This window comes from Triticum aestivum, chromosome 7A, assembly GCF_018294505.1.
Source record: "Triticum aestivum cultivar Chinese Spring chromosome 7A, IWGSC CS RefSeq v2.1, whole genome shotgun sequence".
NCBI lineage: Eukaryota > Viridiplantae > Streptophyta > Magnoliopsida > Poales > Poaceae > Triticum > Triticum aestivum.
This window is the reverse complement of record NC_057812.1, coordinates 92,114,723-92,137,732: the sequence shown is the minus strand read 5'-3', so window position 1 is coordinate 92,137,732 and position 23,010 is coordinate 92,114,723. Positions and strand designations below refer to the sequence as shown.

General features: G+C 44.7%; 1 protein-coding gene and 1 pseudogene across 1 annotated transcript; one reads left to right on the top strand and one right to left on the bottom strand.

The window, feature by feature from the left end:
- Positions 1–6,853: 6,853 nt before the first annotated feature.
- Positions 6,854–8,357, top strand: LOC123150599 (uncharacterized). Its single transcript, XM_044570437.1, has 2 exons — positions 6,854–8,062; positions 8,242–8,357. Exons 1-2 carry the CDS (start codon positions 7,479–7,481, stop codon positions 8,297–8,299), a joined length of 642 nt encoding a protein of 213 aa, XP_044426372.1. The 5' UTR covers positions 6,854–7,478; the 3' UTR covers positions 8,300–8,357.
- Positions 8,358–11,926: 3,569 nt separating this feature from the next.
- On the bottom strand, positions 11,927–12,991 carry LOC123150600 (uncharacterized; annotated as a pseudogene).
- Between the last annotated feature and the right edge of the window lie 10,019 nt (positions 12,992–23,010).

Genomic DNA, 23,010 nt, shown 5'->3' with positions numbered 1-23,010 from the left:
CAAGGGTGGCCAGGGCGAACAAAGTGGTAGAACCGTCCGGTTGCCTGGTTTTACCGGTTATTATGAAAATAACTAGAACAACCGCTAGGCCACCGCCTGAGCACCCCTACCAAACCCGAGGGAATCACTTCTTGGGTGGTAATTGGTCCTATAGTACCGCTCGAGAAAGTAGTCGTACGACTGCCTAGCCGTGCATAGTTGTGTCCACACCAAGGAGCGGTACAACCGCTAGCACGAGCGGTACAACTGGACCAGGTAAAGACTGCAGAAAACATGTAAAATTAGAACTTTCATAATTTCTGCAAATGAACTCTAATTTCGACAAACTCAAGCTTGATAGAAAGCTAATGACTAGAGAAATACAAATTATATAGAAGTGTGAAACCTCTACGAGTGAAGAACCGACAAAAACAACCATATCGAAAATGTAATTGAAGATGCATAGGAAATCCAGTTTCGATGAACTTGAGCTTGTCATGAAGATAACCACGGGTTCTAAGACTCGCAAATAGAGAGCCAAACAAGAACCAAGAAAGATGATGCCCAGGATGCAAAGTTTGAGTTCTCTATGAACGATACGATCAAGTTACTCACTCGAGATCCCACCTTGATAGTATTGCTATTGATCCTATAACTCGGTCTCCAAACTAACACCATGAGACCAGTAAGATAGAACACCTATCAAGGTAATACCTTCGCATTGCGCAATCAGTTGAGCTAGATGGTGCCGATCATGACCTTCTCAAGTTGGACCACTTTATTGATTGTGTTGGATGGATGAAGACTAGTAATTTTCTCCCCATACACCACTATGGGAGATACTCTCTTAGGCACATATTCACTTGTCCAGTATCACCAGAATGGACGGCAAGATCCAAGCATGTGATCTCTTCGTGATTCTCCTCTTGAACCTGCACAACTCAACCTTAAACCTTTTCTTCTCGCTGTCCATGGATGATGTCTTGAAGGTAAACATAGTGTTCAAATAATCTTCTTCTTCAAGACATGCTTTCAATAGGCTCAACTCTCACATGACCATTTTTTTGATAACTCCTTGAATAACACCTTGGTCATCAATAATCTTCTACATTCAACCTTGAAGCCAACATATGATCTTCAAGAATTGCCTATGGACAAACCCTTCAAGTATCTCAAAGAAACTAGTAGTCCATAGGGATTGTCATAAATTATCAAAACCAAAGAGATGGGGCGGCCATGCTCTTTCAATTACTTTGATCTGATGCTGCCCATTGGTGGGTGGAATCTCATCTCGTCGGCCTGCTCTGCACCATGGTATTTAAGCTTCTCTTTTAAATGATGAAGAAACTCGGGGATAGGTCAAAACCCATACAAGTTCATGTGCAAATAAAAATAAATTGTGCACCCTTCAATATTCATGAGCTACCACCTCCTCTTCCCCTATCGAGCATGCTTCCCAATAAGCATTATCCACACATCACATATCTCTCTCCTCAGCATCCTTCCACCTAGTGGCCATGTGGTGTTGCCCGCTCTTGCGCACTTCCTCTATTATATTATTTGGGTCGTGCTTCAGCATGGGAGGCGACCGGTGATGATATGACATCAGTGCAGATGGACTAGAGGCTATGGTGACACTTCGAATTTGTGTAGATCAAAGGACCCCGGACCACACATACTACTACTATGCATGATTGACATCTTTTTGTACCTAGGATTAGGTATGTAGATATTTAAAAATATACAATTATATTGTCCATTTTTATATCACCAACAAAAATCTAGTGACAAATTGCCTTTTAGTGCAGGAATTTGTCCCATGGCACATGTAAAATGGATAATAGTGTTACCATATGTTTATTCTTCTTATTTTCTATGGACCAATTGTTATATGTAGGCAAATGATTATTTGTAATTGTTATAACTTATATTACAACAATTTTTATTTTTGAACAATCTTTATTCTTGTGTAGCTTTTGGGGACAACAAAACGTATCACCACTGTAAAATGAACAAAAAATGGGTTTATGCATTACGAAGGTAAAAATGTTCGTGAAGCAACTACAATTTCTTATTTGTGACAAGCATAACCTAGATCTAGCAATGCCTAAGAAGCCCAAGGAGAATGGAGGAAAATATGTTTGCAAGCCAACCCGAGGTACAACATAACTTGTTTTCTCCGACCCGGTAAAGTGCAATCCTCACCTCTTCAGGTGAGAGTATGCGCAGAAATTTTGGAGTGGGAAGATCCATGGGCCCATTCTTAATTTAGGGGTTTGTCTTAAGCTCATAGCTATTTTATTTCTCTAATATTAATACTACAAGAGACTCTATGAGTTCAGTACCAACAATTTAGAGCATCTCCAGCCGCGCCCCCAACAGGCCCCCCAGGCCACTTTTTCGGCGCCGGCGCCGAAAAAACGTCCCAATCGCGCCCCCAGGACGCCGAAAATCGTCGGTTCGGACCTTTTTTCTGCCCGGCGGTCACAGGCCGAACCCGGCGCGCTGGGGAGCAGTTGGGGGCTCCAGCGCTAGGGAAAAGCACGCCTGGCCCACACCAACAGGGGAAAAGTCAAGGTTTTCTTCCCCCGACTCGCCTCGCACCCCCCGCGCCCTCGGCCACCACTAGCTATATCCTGGCGACGGTCGCCGCCCTACTCCGCTAGATAGCCATTCCCCGCCGAAAAATAGCAGCGCTTCGCCGCGACAGCCCCTCCCACAGCAGCTGGGCGTTTCCGGCCGCCGTTTCCGGCCGCGGAGGCACGGTTTAGCGGCGGGTACACGCCCACCGAGCGCAAGGTGTTCGGCGTTTTGCCTGTCTCGGTGATGGACTCGGATGACGAGGAAGAGCTCGCCGCGCTGCTGGATGAGGAAGCCGCAGCCGACGTCCAGGAAGAAGAGCATCTCATGGTGCTCGCCGCCCTCGCCCAGCTGCTGGCGAGCAATGAAAAGCCGCGGCGAGGTGGCTCGGCACCGGGGCGGGTGAAAGCAAAGAACCGGCATCGTCTCGAAGGCTACTGCATGCTCTACTCCGACTACTTCGCCGATGCTCCACTTCATGGCGAGAAAACATTTCGGCGCCATTATCGGATGAGCCGAAAGCTCTTCCTCAGGATTGTGAATTCCATCCGGGAGTTCGACAACTACTTCAAGTGCAAGATGGATTGTACTGGCGCTCTTGGATTCACCTCCATCTAGAAGTGCACGACAGCGATGAGGATGCTTGCATATGGAGCTCCCAGTGATTCACTCGACGACTATGGGCGCATGGCCGAGTCCACCAGCATAGAGTGTTTCTACAAGTTCTGTCGGGCAGTGGTGGTAGTGTTTGGGCCACAATACTTGAGAACACCCAATGCGGAAGACACTGCTCGGATCCTAGCCTAGAATGCAACAAGAGGATTTCCTGGGATGCTTGGAAGCATCGACTGCATGCATTGGAAATGGAAGAATTGCCCATTTGGTTGGTAGGGGATGTACAAAGGCGCCAAAGGCGGTTGCAGTGTGGTGCTTGAGGCGGTAGCCACACAGGACCTCTGGATTTGGCACTCCTTTTTTGGTATGCCAGGAACTCACAATGACATCAACGTGCTGCAGTGCTCTTCTATTTTTGCCAAGCTCGTTGAGGGCCATTCTCCTCTGGTGAACTTCGAGATCAATGGGCACCAATACAATAAGGGGTACTACCTAGCAAATGGAATCTATCCGAGATGGTCGACATTTGTGAAGATGATCTCAAACCCTGCGGCAGGAGGCAAGAACGCCTGGTTTGCGAAAGTTCAGAAGGCTTGCAGGAAGGATGTCGAGCGGGCATTTGGTGTGCTCCAATCTCGATTCACTGTTGTTCGGTACCCCGCTCAGACCTGGTCCAAAGATCAAATGTGGGAGATTATGACTTGCTGTGTCATCTTGCACAACATGATCATAGAGAGCAAGCAAGAAGACCCAGTGTTTGACACTGAACCATACTACAAGCAGGGTCCTCTAGCCGAAGTTGATCACCATCTACCGGCAACTTGGACTGCCTATCTCAGTATGCGTCAGGAGATCCGAGACCCACAGGTGCATCATCAACTGCAGAAAGATCTGATTGAGCACCTATGGAGGCTCAAGGGGGATGCCGTGTGATGAAATACGAGTTTTTATTTGTTGAACTATATAATTTGTATTGAACTATTTGTTGTTGTACTATTTTGTTGAAGTATTTGATTTTTCTGTGATGAAATATGTGATAAGAAATAATTGTGTTGATAATTGAACGCCGAGACACGACGAAACCACGCCGAATATGGGCCTATTCTCGCCCATATGGGCCCTTTATTCGTCGAAATTGGGCTGCAAAGTGGGACAATTTCGGCGCCTGGGGGCGAGCTGGGAGCGACGACTGGACGCAAAACCGTCGCAGCGCCGATTGTATCGCCGGCTCGCCCCTAGGGGGCGATTTTTATGCGTCCTGGGGGAGCCAACGGCTGGACATGCCCTCACACACTGAGAAAACATCATTCTTCCTTTACGAATCTAGGTTTCTGTATAGTAACTCTCCAACTACTCGCCTCGACAAAATCAAGCGAATAACTTCTAGTTGCTAGAAGCATGCTAGGCCATTTCTACGTGCGTGCGAGATCTTGTCCATGGGACGCACTCGTGGGAGTGTGATGTTAAAAACGAAAACATATTTTCAAAGTAGAAACCCTAATTCTAGGTACTTTACCCAATTTACCAAAAATAAGTAAGAATTTTCTAGTGAGAAATCTTCGACAAAAACATAAAAGTTGTGCTAAAAAATCAGGAAAATCTATCTTTAGTTGTATGTTTCTTGATTTATCAACAAGATGTGTCATGTTTTTTTTATAAAGCAGGGAAATATTTTCACAATAGCATTACCATACTTCAATAATTCATTTGAGAGCATACATAGTATTAAATCTGAGTTGTTTATAACTATACTAAAGAAAATATTCAGTTATGTCAACAAGAATGTTGTATATAATTTTTTTGCCAACGATGACAAGATACCTAGACTGAGCCATAGCTAGATCTTGAGTGACCCAAACATAGCCAAACACAACCAGGGTTCCCCGACCTCACCAGCACCGAAAGGCCCCTAGAGGTGAGTGAACCTGGTGGCGGCACTTACGCGACAATCCTAGGTGCCTTTCTTTGGAGAGAGTTGTGAGACGATAGAGTGAGGTGGAAATGTATTTTGTTCCCCGAGTTTATAAAAAAATATAGTTATATACGACAAAAAATGTTTCATGATCAGAGGGGTTCATTTATCCAACAAAGCTAAATTATTCGTCCTTGTGAAAAAGTATTCTTGATGAGTTAAAAATATTTCAAATTTTAAATTTCCATGTTGAATACTAATTAAATAACTTCACACACACCGTCTTAAAAATATTGATGTGTTTGTTCGACAACAAACTAGAAGCAATAATAAAAGGTTACTGGACTAACTCAGGAATGCATAACAAAAATAATGAACAAATAGGCCAGTGGAAAAGATACAATAAAGAAGAAAACATAAAGGGAGTGCCATATGTAGGGTACACAATAAATGATAAAAAAAACTAAGAAAGAAAGGGAATCAACAATAAAAAGGAAGTGAAGATGGTAAACTAAAACAAAAAATTGTAAAATATAATTAAAACAAAATTGGAGAATGAAAAACCCAATATATGCATTGCTTGACGTCAAACTAGTAGTCGTTTTGCTTGTGTATGTTTATGAAAAGCAAGACCAAAAGTGAACCAACACCCTCGATTATTGCAAAAACACCATCCGGTTACAAAGCAGCCTGGACTAATTCTGCAAATTGCTGCATTTGACTAGAAATCCATTTATTTCTCCTTTTCAGCTCAATATAAGGAAATCAGACGTTTTATCATGTTAGAAATGTATGTTTAAGATAGAATCATTGAGCAAAATAGTTGAAACTGGATAAAAAATTATATCTACCATAACGGTGGAGGGGGGAGGAAGAGTCGTCAACTACAATGCTTCCACATCGATCCACGGTGGCGCTGGTACTCTCGTCAATAAGTCATGGTATGGAGCTTATATCATCGACGTGGTAGGTTGGGTCTCCTCGCCTGCCCCTCACCTTTGTTCTCCATGCGGAAGGTATGTGCTTTAGATTGTTGTCACTAGTATCTCTAGCAACGTCAAGCGACTTCCCGACTGTAGTTATCAGGACTACCTGGCTCCAGTGATGTAGAGTTGGTGTTGGTATGCTTCAAAATGCTACCGTTAGAATTTAACCTCCTATGATTTTATCAGTTAGCAATCTGGCCTAACAATTGGCAAAGTTAATACTCCTACGTTCTAATCTTTTTTCCTTCACTAGAAAAAAATACAGTTGTGAAGCCCGTTATCATTGATGCCTTTCCTATAATCTAGTTTAATAACTTGTACAAAATATTAAGACTGAGTTTAAAACAACGAAGCAAAAGCCATTTATGAACATGGCTGAAACATTAGCATATGAGTGCATGAGTATGCACGCAGGCCCATATGATAGCTAGACAATGCATCATGCACTTAAAAAACCTATGTTCATTTTGCAACCTCTATGTTTGTGAATATCACGTAGAAATCTCGAAATTATTTGAACATGAGAGATAGATAGATATGGAAGATAAGTGTGTCAAATTTATTGACTTCATGGGTTATTAATTTGTATCTCTATATATACATATAAAAAAGATATGTAGATATGTACACAATTGATTGGCCTATGTATTGAATCTTTTTACCATGAAGTGCCATTAAATGACCTAAGCCAAGAAATCTGCCTATAGATGAAATTTCGTGCGTTGGATGTGGGAAGAATGATCACCAAAATTAAGAGAAAGGATATGCTTACCTTCACTGGTAATGTGTGTGGATCATATATGTAGCCAAGTTATCATGGGGAGATATTAATCAATTATTAGCAAATATGTATGCAATAAAACTCCATTGATGCATGTGTCACTAGCAGCCAAATACGAATGGAGATCCTGTGTGCTTTGCATATTTGAGAGCGGCAGAAACCATGGTTTGAGTCTTGCATTCTAAGATGAGAACACATGTCATGCATGCGCGCACAAGATACGTGTTCTATCTATCTACACCGAAATTGATCAATACTCAATAGGCATGCGTGTGTTGTTTCTACCAATCTTCTTGCGTATATTATGAGGCCCCTGGCAATTATTTGCATTGGCATAATAAGAAAAGATTTTTTTCAAAGAAAGGCACAATGTCAAGGTCAACTTAAAATAGTTTGGCATGTTCCTGAGAGGGTCATAAGAATTAATTGTCTTAACTATAGTTCAATCTACTTTAGTATGGACCGACAAACTATCAATGTGCCAAATTAATTAGCGAAAGTAGGACTGCACACAAGAGGGCTATAAATACACTACCTTACTCCCCAGTCTCCATCCCCAAGCTATAACCCATCTTCATAGTTCATACTCCTCATAATTCTATAGCGTTCAACTACCCACTTTCTCATGGACCCAATAGTCAACCAGGGGTGGACCTCATCCGAGGTAGAGGAGGCATGCTCACTCATTGCTAGGCTCAACACCAACAAAATCATGTACGACGACAATGATGACAAGAACAAGAAGCATAATTACATCATGAATTCTCTCCATGCATTGTTTCCTTCAAAGACCATGAAAGAGGTAACAGATCTTTATGTTAATCTCGCCGTGGAAATGCATATGATCCAACGGAGGGAGGGAACCCATGTTACTAGTGGTAGCCCGCAAAACATTTTCACCTTTTGTGACCCTGTCAACGGTAACTATGAGCTACCGAAGGAGGAGAATGGTGCTAGCAGCACACACGTTATCTACACCATGGGCGACCATGCGAATGAAAACTTCGGTGTACGAGACGAGGCAACAATCATGGACAACAATGGATTGTCCTTTGGTTGTGTAATGGAGGATACGGGGATCACGGTGATGGGTGAGGCACCGCTGATGGCAGACACCAACAAGATGGAGGTGTTGGAGAACAATATTTCCATAGATCAACCAGTTGTTGCCCCACATCAATGTGGTTTTTGGATCGACGAGGAACACAGGTTCGCCCATGGTTGTATACCCTCCATTGTCATGTAGTTTCAATTGTTGTTTGTTTTCAGTGAACATATACTAATTAAGAATGTTGTGCATATTTATTATGTGAGATCAGTAGCTTATGTTTGTGATGATATTGTACTTTACTAAATGTACACTGGACACTGTCAATTTCCATTTACAGCATGGGCGGCCTTGTTAATGAAAACTTTGAGGTACAAGAGGACGAGGATAGACCATGATTGATAATGGGTTTTCATTTCGTTGCGCACTGGAGGATACAACGCAACTGGAGGATACAAGAATCAGGAAGATGGAGGAGGCTCCGATGATGGTAGACAAGAACAAGATGGTGGTCTTGGAGAACAAAACTTCCACTGATCGACCAGTTGTTGCCGCACATCAACGAAAGTATTGGACCAAAGAGGAACACAAGTTAGTCGATACCTATATTCTTCCTTGTCATGTAGTTTTAGTTGTTCTCTATCTAAAATCGACACATGATAATTAAGCTCTGCGAATTAATTCTATGAGGCAGGTGTGTTAAATTGATATTGCACTTTACTAAATGTATATCTGGACGTTTACAATTTACATTTTTGATAAATACTAATCCCTGCAAATAAGATATAGATGAACTTTCTTTCTGGCTTAAAAAATTTATGTGATTGGACCTTGATTAAAAAATAGAAAGGCAGTAAATAGGCCATTAAATTCCAATATGGCACGTCTTGTCACAATCAAACAGATCAATAACCTGTAATGATTGTCGTTTCACTATAGAGAAATAGAGGTATGGTAAATTTGAATTTGTAATATGTTGGTTGTCAATATGTTAGAAAATGTTCATTCAATTATGGATTTCTGATATACATATATTCCATCCAGTGCCCGTAAATAAACAAAAGTAAGCATGTGTTGTTGTAGTGGTTCGAACCTGTCAAACTGGAGCTTTGCTTCAATCTATATTAGTTGCTTCAATAAAACAACTGCACAATTTATCTTTCAGTAAACAATTTTACCGAACAATTCTTTTGAACATTGTGTCCACAGGTCATTTCTTTATGGGCTGGAAGTCTATGGCCGTGGCGACTGGAAAAACATATCCAAGCACTTCATCACCACTAAGACCCCTGTCCAAGTTTCAAGCCATGCACAAAAGTTTTTCAAGAGAATACAGAAAAAGGGATCGTCAGGGACAAAGCGTTACAGCATCAATGATGTCAGGCTCCATGACAATGAGCTATTGGCAGCAAATAATAGTTCTGCCCCTCGGCAAACCCTTTCTTTCACCGGCCTCAGTAATGACCCAAGCTTTAGGTTGCAGGGTCCGACGAGCTCGTTCGCAGTCATGAACAACCTAACTCAGTGCTCCCCTTCCATATATAATCAACAAGTGGGTCGGCAGCCAATGTGGAGTGAGCAGCAGATGATGGGTTCTGTTGCAGCTGTAATGGACGGGGTAGGAAGCTATGTGCCTGATGGCCAACAAGGGAGCTTATTTTTGTCTTGGCAATGTATGAACAAGATGTAGTAGATCGTAGGCTTGGGCCATGTTTGGAATGCTAGCCAGGCATGTGTCCATGAATAAACGGACTGTCCTCCTAAAGATGGCAACAAGACATTATGGCCGGCATGTGTGTTTAATAAGTGAATAAATAGTTCTGTTTCCATATATAAAAAGTATTTCACCTTCGATAGTCTCATCATCTTAATAGTGTTTCTAATGCTAAAAAAAAGTGTTTGCCATCTCCCTTATTTTGTAAGACTATATATTGTTGTTGTATTGTCATACGAACGCATACATGATGTCTCAATATGTGGCCCTGACTGTTGTATCATAACTTGCCTACATTAGGAGATTGCAATCACCCGATGAAAAAGCACAAGAATCTTAGCAAAAAGTTAAATATTGGTTAATTAAATCAAATAAGATTCAGTTGGTGAATTACTTGAAAATCAGACCTTCTACACGATAGTCAGATCCTACTATACTAACACTAGTTTATCTAAAGCATGCATGATGGCTCTTCCCGTTTTTTGTCCAAGAGCCCCTAGTAATTAATATTGTGTGGTGTTGCTACATTGCGGCAATGTAATGCCTATATATAAATATGATGATGGAGTTGATATAATTTGAAATTAAGGATTTCATATTTCACCGTCACTATAGTTCACAGTTTGTCACTAGGGGGTAAAACAGAGAAACCAATCAGTTATAAAAACCTTACCCTCGCCATCATTTTAAATCCCAATACTCTCCATAATATTAAATTTGTGTGTCTGAGAATGGAGGATGAAGAGATCAGGGGCACGATTGGCATTTATTGACATATTTCATGTTACGTTCTTCTTGCTCTAGAGACCTAGGTTGGGACGTAGGCTTGGAAGATTATATATGAAATGGCAGAGATGGCCAAAAGAAGAAATTAGTAGATGATCATTTATCGGAATGGGTCATTTCATAAAGAAACATTGGATAGTGTTTTTTTCCTTCTTTTGGCCACAGGAGTTGATCCAGTCCCCCTGAAGTTCATTTGCGCCATTGTAGATTGGACCCTTCGCTCATATCTCTCGTATTTTTTCCCATTAACATGAGGATTTATGGGGAGTTTGTAATCAGTATACTAGTAGATGGAGACATGGAAGGACATATTGGAAGTACGGACAGTTGAGAAGAATGAGTAGGAGGCTGAGATGGCGAAGTGGGAGATGCCGCTAGTCCAAGATAATGAGGTGGAGGTGCTATTGAAGCGATTCGTTCATCAATCAGCAATTCCACAAGAACGGTGCTTCAGGCCAAGGAAGAAAGACACACTCAATCATTTGTTATGTCCTTGTCGTTTTCCCCAATTAGGTCTTTTTTTGTTGTCTTTGCACTGTTTTTATGCGTGAATGTTGCTTCTGTCATGTATAGTGCTTTAGCAAGTGTTCCAATATGAATTAATAGATACAGATTTACAGGTTTAGTTTTTTCTGTTCTTACTGAACTATAGACTTATTGTTGTCTACCGTTATCTACTAATTTCAGTTACTTCTTTTAAAAAGTGCCTCCTAGAGAGGTTGAGTGATGGGAGCTACTCGATCTTGATTAATGCATTGCTTTGGTCTCATCATTGTGATGTTTGTCGTTAATGGGTGGAATCTCAACTCACCGGCCCTGGTCTATGTCGGAAGTTGAAATTCCCCATACCGCATCATGCCAGCTCCTCTTCAGAGTTGCCCAAACCCTTAATGTTACCTCTAAAAGGGGAAAACTTGTATGCTAAAGAGAACATCTGTAATCAAGGCCTCAAGCGAAAGGGAGTTCACCAGTCACACGGGAAAGAGGCCAAGACGTCTACCATCCAGAGATCAAGATTGGGAGGCTCAAGGCGTTCGCAACCAGGAGTCCAGGAAAGGAATGCGTCCAACCGACTCAAGACCGGGTATAAATACCCGTGTGCCAGAACCAAAAGGGGGCACCTTCTACTTCGACGGCCAAGATAACGGAAATAAAGCCCTAGCTTAGACCTAGATTAGATCTAACCTTAGACATAATAGAGCCTCTGTTGAAATAATAAAGGCCCTGATCCGAGCATAAAGGGCACACTTTGAACTAAGACTGATTCAGAGGAGCGCAGGTGAATAGACTTCACATGTCAAAACGAGCTTGGGAAAACTCATTCTAGACAAAAGTGCCAGATCTCGTGGACAAAAAATGCATCTGTACTTTGTGACAATGTACGCAGAACATGCATGTAAACAACCCAACTTGAATATTGACACGCATACTCAATCAAGTGAATCTCAATCAACCATAGCACAAACGTCCATAGACAACTGTGTGGAGATCACTAAATTCAGTAGCAGTGGTCAGCCATGTATTAGCTACTCTATAACTTTATTTCTATGTACTCAATTCCACATAAGAAAATTCCAGTTCTGACATAATTTATCTTATGAGCTAAAAGAAAATAATTTTGGAAAAATTAATGTTAAAAGGAAAGGATGCCCACAGGTACTTGGAGGCCGATGACACGGATGCTGTCCATGAGCTCCTGCACCTTGTCAGGATCATTAGCACGCGTTCGCATTAGCGGCCCCCGGATATCTTCCAGCGGGATCTCCATCACCACAGGGCCTTTCTTCTCCGAGTCACTCAATGCGGAGAGCCCAGCTGCACCTATACCGTTAAATATGAGTCATTGTTACTTCAGTGTCTGTTCAAGAGCAGAGACTGAACTTAAACATCAGAACTAGACACCCAAAATTACAAGTTTGTAACTGAATATTGCACAAGGAAACTATCCTGTCATGTATTCGACAACATGATTGGTCTCAAAAAAGCCCAATTGGACAGCCTTTACACACGATTCCCCGTCCAAATTGATCTCTAATTTTGCCAGCTCAGGATAATTGGCGAAGAAGTTGGAATTAAATCTCACCGGATTCAACTGAACCGCTATGGCTTCAGAATGGACCATGAAATCGGTGAGAGCGGTAATACTAAGATTCGGCTCCTCGCAGGCTCGAACCTCATCTTACTATGGTTGAACAGAACTCCAAGATCTCAAACAATTCCACAGGGAAATACAAGAAGGGGCAACAGGTAAAGGCAGACCTACCATTGGAGGACGAGACCGAGACGGCGAGGCCGCACCGCCCGCTCGCGCTCCTCCCCGGAGAACAGGGGCGCTGGGGACGGCGGCGCAGCGGTGGAGGAGGTAGCCGGCCGTCGGCACGATCTTTCCCAAATCCAAGCTCGAGGTCGACGCCATTCGTGGTCGCGCTGCTGCTGCTGCTGCTTCCGTTTTCTTGCGGCCTCTCTGCTTAACGTGTCTGAGCGTCGCATCGATCTGCACCATAGGAATTCAATGGGCCTTGCAGTTCCAAAACGTGTAAAGTGGGCCGCACACTGTTTCGTCGATTTTTTTCCTGAATATTGTTTTTTACGAAATCATGAAACTATAATCATGATCCCAGAAGTTTCACTTCTATCACCCTGTGGCTGCTGCTTTCACTTCTATCACCCTGTGGCTGCTGCCAGGAACGAAATGGGAGACCCATGGGGACGACGCGTTGCCACAGAAAGGAAGTTCCGGGTCAATGTTCAGTGGCAGTTCCGAGAGTGACTTCACCTAAAACTTGTCCTGAACACAGCCTCAGTTTAGCGAGCGAACTTCTAGCGACACTGTTGAATCAATGAAATATCTAGTTATCTAGGTATCTTTCAAAGTGAAATGGCACGGTTGACCCGGAACAAAAAAAAAAAACAGCTCCGAACTGTTCAAACTAGGTTTGTTCTTCGAGTATGAATAACCCCATGTGGCTCATTATTACTAGAGGATAATCTATGAAAGTGCCGGGACTTAGAGAAACTCGTACAAAGGAATGGCTTTTTTTCTTGAAACACTTGTAATTTTATTCATACTCATAACAATTACAGGTACAGTGATTTTGACCTAAGATCCAAGAAAATACAAAGTAACTCATTTGACTAAGAATTACAATGAAATTTCTTGAAATCAACTTTTTCACGGTATCAATCTCTGCTCGAAGAAATACTCCAAAGACTTTCGTAAATAGGTTTCAATTGGACTAGAGTAATGATGTTGTCATGTGGGGCCAGCCCTATAGGCGCAAGGGACCTGTGCGGGCAGGCCCTGCACCTGCCTAAAAATATGCCCTAGTTTAATTTTAGTTTTTTTAGATTAGGAGTCTGGGTATTAGTTGGAAAGGTTTAGTCCCGTAGAAGGTTACCCTGCCCACACCCAATTGTAATAGGAGTCTGTTTGGTCTTGTAATTAGGCTATATATAGCCAGCCCTTGGATCAATAAATGCAAGCAGAAAAAAACCTACAACCTCACCTCCTTGCTCCTGCGCCTCGGCGCCCCTCCTCAACCCCCTTCTCCAACTATAGGCCGGCGAGGGCCTCGCCCTCGTCCTATTACAACCCATGACTACAACCTGCGCGACAATCAACCAGTCCGTGACAACTTGGCATCAGCTTACTCGTCGATCCCAGCGCCCATGTCTCCGCCACCGCCGCCGGCGCCCCTGCCGCAAACCCTAGCAGACCTCGCGACCAAACAACACGAGGATCATGAGGCCGTGGTCGCCACTTTGAACAGCCTCTCGGAGGAGAACCACACCGCTCGGACAGAGCACGCCGAGGACCGCGCCACCCTCCAGTCCATCGCCGAGACACTCAAAACCCTCCAGGGCCAGCTTGCGAACACGTCACAGCAGCAGCGCGCGCAGAACCTGGCCCTCCTTCGGCTGGAAGGCAAGGGCACGCCTCAATTGGGTGGTACCAGGCTCCTACGGCCCCCAGATGCGTCGTCCCACACTGGGGCCCGGTCGATCTGGCGGATCGGGCTCCGCGCCTCTACAAGATTGATTTTCCCCTCTTTGATGGGGCCAGCTATCCGCGGCCATGGCTGACACGCTGCAATCTCTTCTTCCTCGGGCAGCAAACGTCGGAGTCGGATAAGACGTGGCTCGCCTCATACCACCTCACCGATGTCGCCGCATTATGGTATGGCCACCTTGAGGCTAAGCTAGGCCAGCAGTTGTTCTGGACCGAGTTTTAAAAACTGATCGCCAACCACTTCGGACCGCCGACGCGCGCCAACCCCTTTGGCGAGCTGATCTCCACCCGCCGCTCCGGCACCGTGGCGGAATACTCCAAGCGCTTTCTAGAGAATCTTTCTCGGGTGCGCCCCATTGCTGATGACGATGAGCGGGATATCTTCAGCAACAACTTGGGCGAGCCTATGAAAACTCAGGTCGAGATGCTAAAACCGGCGACTTTGGACGCGGCTATGGACTTAGCAATCTCCTTTGAGCACCTCAATACCGTCACCAGCACTGCGACCACCCCGGGCCGGCCCAGCCATCCACTCCGCCCCATGGCCGCACCTACTCCGGCCTTACCGGGTTCCTCCAACCCCACGCCCGCACTCGTCTTTAAAAGACTCACGCCCGCCGAGATGGATGAACAACACGCTAAGGGTCTCTGCTTCAATTGTGATGAGAAGTTCGCCCGGGGCCATCGCTACAAATGACTGTTCTACATTCAATCCATCGACGCTGAAGAGGAGCAGTTTGAGGATTTCCAGGAGGCACAAATCTCACTCTTGGCTGTCATCGGAATTCCCACCAGCGACACAATGCAGGTCACTCTTCGCATCGGGAGCTGTGACTTGGTTGCCTTGCTTGATTCAGGGAGCACTCATAACTTCATCCACGAAGAGCTGGCCACCATCGTCGGGCTGCCTTTCTCCTCCAATCGTCGCTTGGGAGTCACGGTCGCTAATGTCGATAAGGTGACATGTCGGGGACTCCTCCAGCAGGTTGCGATCACCATTGACAAGGAGCGTTTCGTTGTTGATCTGCATGCCATTCCATGGGGCGGGTTTGACATTGTCCTCGGTACATGATTCCTCAAAACTCTTGGGCCAATTCTCTGGGATTACACTACGCAGTGGATGTCGTTTTGGCACTCGGATCACCGTGTGGAGTGGTCGGGCCTCGACTCCCTCGGACGGCCTGCCCACCTACATGTGTGCGAAGGCAAGGACCTTCTAGACAGCCTGCTGGCCACTTTAACCGATGTTTTCGCCGACCCACAGGGTCTGCCGCCGCAGCGCGCACATGACCATCATATTCATCTTATTCCCGGGGCACCGCCGGTTGCTGTCCGTCCCTACCGCTACCCAACGATTCAAAAATATGAACATGAGCGCCAATGTTCAGAGATGTTGGCTCGCGGTCTGATCCGTCCTAGTTCTTCTGCATTTTCATCCCCCGTTCTACTCGTCAGAAAGGCCGATGGGACTTGGCGTTTATGTATCGACTACCGTGGTCTCAACCTTGTCACTATCAAGGACAAGTTTCCAATTCCGTTGTCGATGAACTTCTAGATGAACTCAAGGGCGCCCGCTTTTTCACCAAACTGGATCTCCGGTCGGGTTACCACCAAGTTCGGATGGCCCCTGAGGATATCCACAAGACGACATTTCGCACACATGAGGGCCTCTTTGAGTTTATGGTGATGGCCTTTGGTTTGACAAATGCCCCAGGGACGTTCCAAGCACTCATGAACGACGTCCTCCGTCCCTACCTTCGTCGGTTTGTGCTTGTGTCCTTCGATGATATCTTGATCTACAGCTCGTCCTGGTCGAATCATATACGTCATGTCAAGCTCGTTTTGGAGGCTATGCACACACATCAACTGTTTCTCAAGCGCTCCAAGTGTTCCTTTGGGGAAGAAACCATGTCTTATATGGGACACATCATCTCCGCTGCAGGAGTTGCCATGGACAGCGACAAGGTTCTAGCCGTGGTAGACTGGCCGGTTCCATGCACCATCCGTGCTGTGCGTGGTTTCTTAGGACTGGTAGGATACTACCGCAAGTTCATCCGGGATTTTGGCACTATTGCAGCTCCCCTCACGACGCTCCTCAAGAAAGACGGCTTTGTTTGGACGCCTGCAGCAACTATCGCCTTTGAAGTCCTCAAGAAAGCTCTTATCACCGCCCCTATGCTTCAGCTATCGGATTTTGCAGTTTCATTCATTGTGAAGTGTGATGCATCTGGATCTGGTTTCGGGGCAGTCCTGCATCAAGGTGGCGGCCCCATTGCCTATTTCAGCAAAACCATTGCTTCGTGTCATACTTCTCTCGCCGCTTATGAGCAGGAGCTCATTGGTCTGGTGCACGCCATGCGCCACTGGCAGCCCTATCTTTGAGGAGGTGCGTTCGTCATCAAAACTGACCACTACAACCTGAAGTTTTTGCTAGACCAACTCCTCGCTACCATTCCACAGCATCATTGGGTGGGCAAGCTGTTGGGGTTCGACTTCACGGTGGAATATAAACCGGGTCGCCAAAACATCGTCGCCGATGCTCTTTCTCACCGTGATGCTCATGCGGGCCAGGCACTCGCCATCTCCGGGCCTTCTTTTGATATGTTTGAAGCTCTCCGTCAGGCGGCACACACGGACCCGACGCTTGTCACTTTCCGGGAACAACTAGAATCTGCTGAGTTTGGACAGCCTTGGGCTCTCGTTGACGGTGTTGTTACCTTCCAACAATAGGCTTATGTGCCACCTACGTCGCCGTTGCTCAGAGAGGTCCTGGCTGCAGCCCATGATGCGGGCCATGAAGGTATCCAGAAGTCACTCCATTGTCTTCGCTGGGATTTCCATCTGCCGCAAACAAGGGAAGCACTTCAGTAGTATATTCGTGCTTGTCTGGTTTGTCAACGCAACAAGATGGAGCAGCTTCATCCAGCCGGCTTATTGCAGCCCTTGACAGTGCCATCTCGTGTCTGGAAAGGCATCTCCATGGATTTCATTGAGGCACTTCTGAAGGTGGGCGGCAAAAGTGTGATACTAACCGTCGTGGACCGTTTCTCCAAGTATGCGCATTTCATCCCCTTGACGCATCCATACACTATGGAGTCTGTTGCTAAGGCCTTCTTCTCCAACATTGTCCGACTTCATGGGTTTCCCACATCCATCGTTTCGGACAGGGATGTGGTTTTCACTTCGGGCTTTTGGAAGGCTCTGTTTGCCGCCGTAGAGACGCGCTTGCACATGAGTTCGGCCTTCCATCCGTAGTCTGACAATCTGAGGCCGTCAATTGCGTCATCACCATGTACCTTTGTTGCATAACTGGGGATCGCCCCCGGCAGTGGCTCCAATGGTTGCCTTGGGCGGAGTACTGCTACAACACTTTTGTACCACTCAGCGTTGAAGGACACTCCTTTCAAGGTGGTTTATGGACGGGATCCCCCCTCATTGCGGGACTATACGCCAGGTGAGATTCGCAACCAGGCGGTGGAATAGCAGATTGTCGACCGTGATCAGTTCTTACTCGACATCTGTGACCGTCTCCTTCAGGAAGCACAACAGTACAAGCATTACTATGATGATAAGCATCGGGCCCTTTCTTTCGATGTTGGAGAGTGGGTTTGGCTCCGTCTTCAGCACCGGCCGACGGCATTTCTTGGAGTAGGCGCCAAATGGAAATTGTCTCCCAAATATTATGGGCCTTTCAAAGTCCTCGCTAAAATCGATACGGTTGCTTATCGTTTGGATCTGCCCCCATGCGCCCGCATTCACAATGTCTTCCACGTCGTCCACCGCAGGAAGTTCTGCCGATGCTTCCACCTCTGTTTCAGGGTCGAGTACATCCAACCCCTGTACAAGCGTTGCGTGCTCGTATTGCTCGCGGTGTCCAGCAGGTGCTCATTCACTGGGAGGGCCAGCCGGCATCTGCTGCTTCATGGGAGGATGTTATAACCTTCCATGATAGTTATCGAAGCTTCCAGCTCTTGGACGAGCTATTTCAGAATGGAGGGGGAGATGTCATGTGGGCCCAGCCCTATAGGCGTAAGGGACCTGCGTGGGCCGGCCCTACACCTGCCTACAAATATGTCCTAGTTTAATTATAGTCTCTTTTAGATCAACAGTCTGGGTATTAGTTGGAAAGGTTTAGTCCCGTAGAAGGTTACCCTACCAACACCCAATTGTAATAGGAGTCTGTAATCTGGTCTTGTAATTAGGCTATATATAGCCAGCCCTTGGATAAATAAACACAAGCAGAAAATAACCTACAACCTCATCTCCTTGCTCCTGCGCCTCGGCGCCCCTCCTCAACCCCCTTCTCCAACCATAGGCCAGCGAGGGCCTCACCCTCGCCCTCCTATAACCCACGAATACAACCTGCACGGCAATCAGCCATGCCGTGACAGATGTTGTCACTCTTTCACCCGCATGAATATTACCAATAATACTTTTTCAAAATGCCTTGAGTGGCCCATCCAGAAAGATGGGAAGTCTTTATCGATGAACGTACTTGGCCCGGGGATGATCCCCTATAAGTGCAAGCCGTCGAATCACTATATCTTCACCATGGCATTGATGAAAGATTTCACCTTCACAAAGAATGAGACCAACAAAAAAGCTTGACACAACAACATAAACTCATCAAATCAGAATAATCGGATCTACGAGGACAAAAAACTCTCTAACCTCATGGCACCACCAAAAGAACGAGAGAAAATTAATTCTCACAAAACAATGATGATCACTAGACGTTGACGAAGAACATAGAAGTATTGAAGATTCGTGATCCACCACCTCTTAGCGCCAAGATGGCAGCCGAAGACGAGGGGACCTAAATTTCTTAGATGGCGACGGCAGTAGGAGAACAGGATAGGGAGTGGATTTTCGAGGCCTTTGGCTTAGGATTTGTCCATGGAGTTCAGACCAATGTACTCTGCTTCTGCCACTCTTCATAATATGGTTGTATACTGAATGTGAATGTTGAATTCACTAAAAGCCTAGAATATATATGTTACGAATAACATGTAAACAACAAATTAAAAGTTGTGATTTGTGTTCTTGCTCTCAAGGCCTAGTGTTGGGACGCACACATGGGAGAATATAAACCAAATGGACGAGATGGCCAAAAGAAGAAATTCGTACATGGAGTTACGAGCATTTATGGGAACGAGTCTTTCATCAAGAAACATTGGATAGTGTTTTTCTTTCATTCTTTTTACCACGTGAGTTGAGCCAATTCCCCTGAAGTTCAACTATGCTATTCTAACTTGAATTCATAGCTCAAATAATTCTTATTTCTCTGATTAACAAGAAATTTTATGGGGAGTCTTTAATTAGAATATTAATAGAAGGAGACATGTAAGGACATATTGGAAGTATAGGTACGTAGTTGAGAAGAATGAGTTGGAGGCGCAGATGAAGATGCAGGTGCTGCCGCTAGTCCAGATAATGAGTTGGAGGTGCTAGGAAGAAGTTCGGTCCTCAATCACCAATGCCAAAAAAGCGGGCGCTTTGGACCAAGGAAGAAATCAATATTCAATCATTCTTTACATCCTTGTCGTTTTTCCCAGCTAGATATTCTTTTGTCCTTGCACTATTTTTGGATACGCATGGTGCTTTTGTCATGTATAGTGATTAAGAAAGTGTTCAGATATGATTTAATAAAGAAATATTTATACATTTACTTTACTATATACTTATTGTTGTCTACCGTTATCTACTTACGTAAGTTACTTATTTTAAATGGTGCCTCCTAGAAAGATTTGAGTGATGGAAGCTACTCAATCATGATTACTACATTACTAAAAGGACGTGGATGTCGCCAAGAGGGGAGGGGTGAATAGCCATTTTAAAACACTTACGGTTTAGGCTTGAACAAATATGGAATAAAACTAGTGTTTAATTTATCAAGCACAAAACCTAAATAAAACTGGGCTCAACTATGTGCAACAACAACTTATGGTAAACAAGATAAACAACTATGTGATAGCAAGATATATAACTTGAATCATGGATGTTATCACAAACAAGTGCATAAGTAAAGGGCTCGGGTAAGAGATAGCTGAGGCAAACAGAGACGAGAGGATGTATCCTGAAGTTCACACACTTGCGGATGCTAATCTTTGTTAGAGCGGTGTGGATGCACAATGCTCCCAAGCGCCACAATGACTCACTGTATTCGCCTTGTGCCCCCACACAATGCAAGGTGCCGTGACTCCGCTAAGGGACCCTTGAGCGCAATTACCAAATCCATACAATTGACCCTTGATGGATGTCATCGAACCCATGCAAATTGCCCGGGGCAATCTCCACAACTTAATTGGAGGCTCCCGAAGCTTGCCCGAAGCTTTACACCACAATGATTGAGCTTTGCGACAACACCAACCGCAAGCGCCGAAGCACCTAATAGGAACAAGCTCTAGGTTACCAAGCACCCAAGAGTATAAATAAGCTTCTCAACTTTCACTCCCAGGAATCCTAGTGGAGAACTCAAACATATGCACCAAATGCAATGGAAAGAACAATAGTGCTCAAGTCCTTCTCTCCCGAATCTCACCACAACAACTAATGCTATGGAGGAATAGCAGAGAAAGAACAAAGGAGGAGAACACAAAGAACTGCAAGATATAGACCTGCGAGGTTCCCCTAACTTAGAGGAGATATGGATTGGTGGAAATGTAGATCTAGGTCTTCTCTCTCTCTCTCTCTCTTTTCCCAAAAAATATGCAAGTTTCATGGGAGGAATAGAGAGAAGGAAAAGCTTTTGGCGTTCAACAATAGAGGAGAAAGCGTGCTAAAAAACGTGAGCACCATTGGGGAAGAAGACCCCCTTAAATAGGCCCCTAGAAATCTAATTGTTACAGTGTAGAAAACACTGGAGCAGTACAACCACTCCAGGAAGCAAACTGGGAGCTGCGTCCTGACTACAGGATTGGCCAGGGCGAACAAAGTGGTAGAACCATCCGGTTGCCTGGTTTTACCGGTTATTATGAAAATAACTAGAACAGCCGCTAGGCCACTGCCCGAGCACCCCTACCAAACCCGAGGGAATCACTTCTTAGGTGGTAGTTGGTCCTATAGTACCGCTCGAGAAAGTAGCGGTACGACTGCCTAGCTGTGCATAGTTGTGTCCACTCCAAGGAGTGGTACGACCGCTAGCACGAGCGGTACAACTGGACCTGGTAAAGACTGCAGAAAACATGTAAAATTAGAACTTTCATAATTTCTGCAAATGAACTCTAATTTTGACAAACTCAAGCTTTATAGAAAGCTAATGACAGAGAAATACAAATTATATATAAGTGTGAAACCTCTATGAGTGCAGAACCGGCAAAAACAACCACGTCGAAAATGTAATTGAAGATGCATAGGAAATCCATTTTCGATGAACTTGAGCTTGTCAAGAAGATAACCATGGGTTCTAAGACTCACAAATAGAAAGCCAAACAAGAACCAAGAAAGATGATGCCAAGGATGCAAAGTTTGAGTTCCCTATGAACGATACGATCAAGTTACTCACTCGAGATCCCACCTTGATAGTATGTCTATTGATCCTATAACTCAATCTCCAAACTAACACCATGAGACCAGTAAGATAGAACACCTATCAAGGTAATACCTTCGCATTGTGCAATCAATTGAGCTAGATGATGCCGATCATGACCTTCTCAAGTTGGACCACCTTTATTGATTGTGTTGGATGGATGAAGACTAGTAATTTTCTCCCCCATACACCACTATGGGAGATACTCTCTTAGGCACATATTCACTTGTCCAGTATCACCAGAATGGACGACAAGATTCAAGCATGTGATCTCTTCGTGATGCTCCTCTTGAACTTGCACAACTCAACCTTGAACCTTTTCTTCTCACCGTCCATGGATGATATCTTGAAGGTAAACATGAGTGTTCAAATAATCTTATTCTTCAAGACATGGTTTCAATAGGCTCAATTCTCACATGACCATTCTTTTGATAACTCCTTGAATAACACCTTGGTCATCAATAATCTTCTACATTCAACCTTGAAGCCAACATATGGTCTTCAAGAATTGCCTATGGACAAACCCTTCAAGTATCTCAAAGAAACCAGTAGTCCATAGGGATTGTCATAAATTACCAAAACCAAAGAGATGGGGCGACTATGCTCTTTCAATTACTTTGGTCTGATGCTGCCCATTGATGGGTGGAATCTCATCTCGTCGGCCTGCTCTGCACCATGGTATTTAAGCTTCTCTTTTAAATGATGAAGAAACTCGGGGATAGGTCAAAACCCATACAAGTTCACGTGCAAATAAAAATAAATTGTGCGCCCTTCAATATTCATGAGCTACCACCTCCTCTTCCCCTATCGAGCATGCTTCTCAATAAGCATTATCCACACATCACATATCTCTCTCATCAGTATCCTTCCACCTAGTGGCCATGTGGTATTGCCCACTCTTGCGCACTTCCTCTATCATATTATTTGGGTCGTGCTTCAGCATGGGAGGCGACCGATGAGGATATGCCATCAGTGCAGATGGACTAGAGGCTATGGTGACACTTCGAATTTGTGTAGATCAAAGGACCCCGGACCACACATACTACTACCATGCATGATTGATGTAACATCC

Bases quoted from the DNA above. Each gene is read 5' to 3' on its own strand.
- LOC123150599 (XM_044570437.1), top strand. From the start codon at position 7,479: ATGGACCCAATAGTCAACCAGGGGTGGACCTCATCCGAGGTAGAGGAG. The intron at 8,063-8,241 runs GTTCGCCCATGG...TTCCATTTACAG, and splicing joins TGGATCGACGAGGAACACAG to CATGGGCGGCCTTGTTAATG.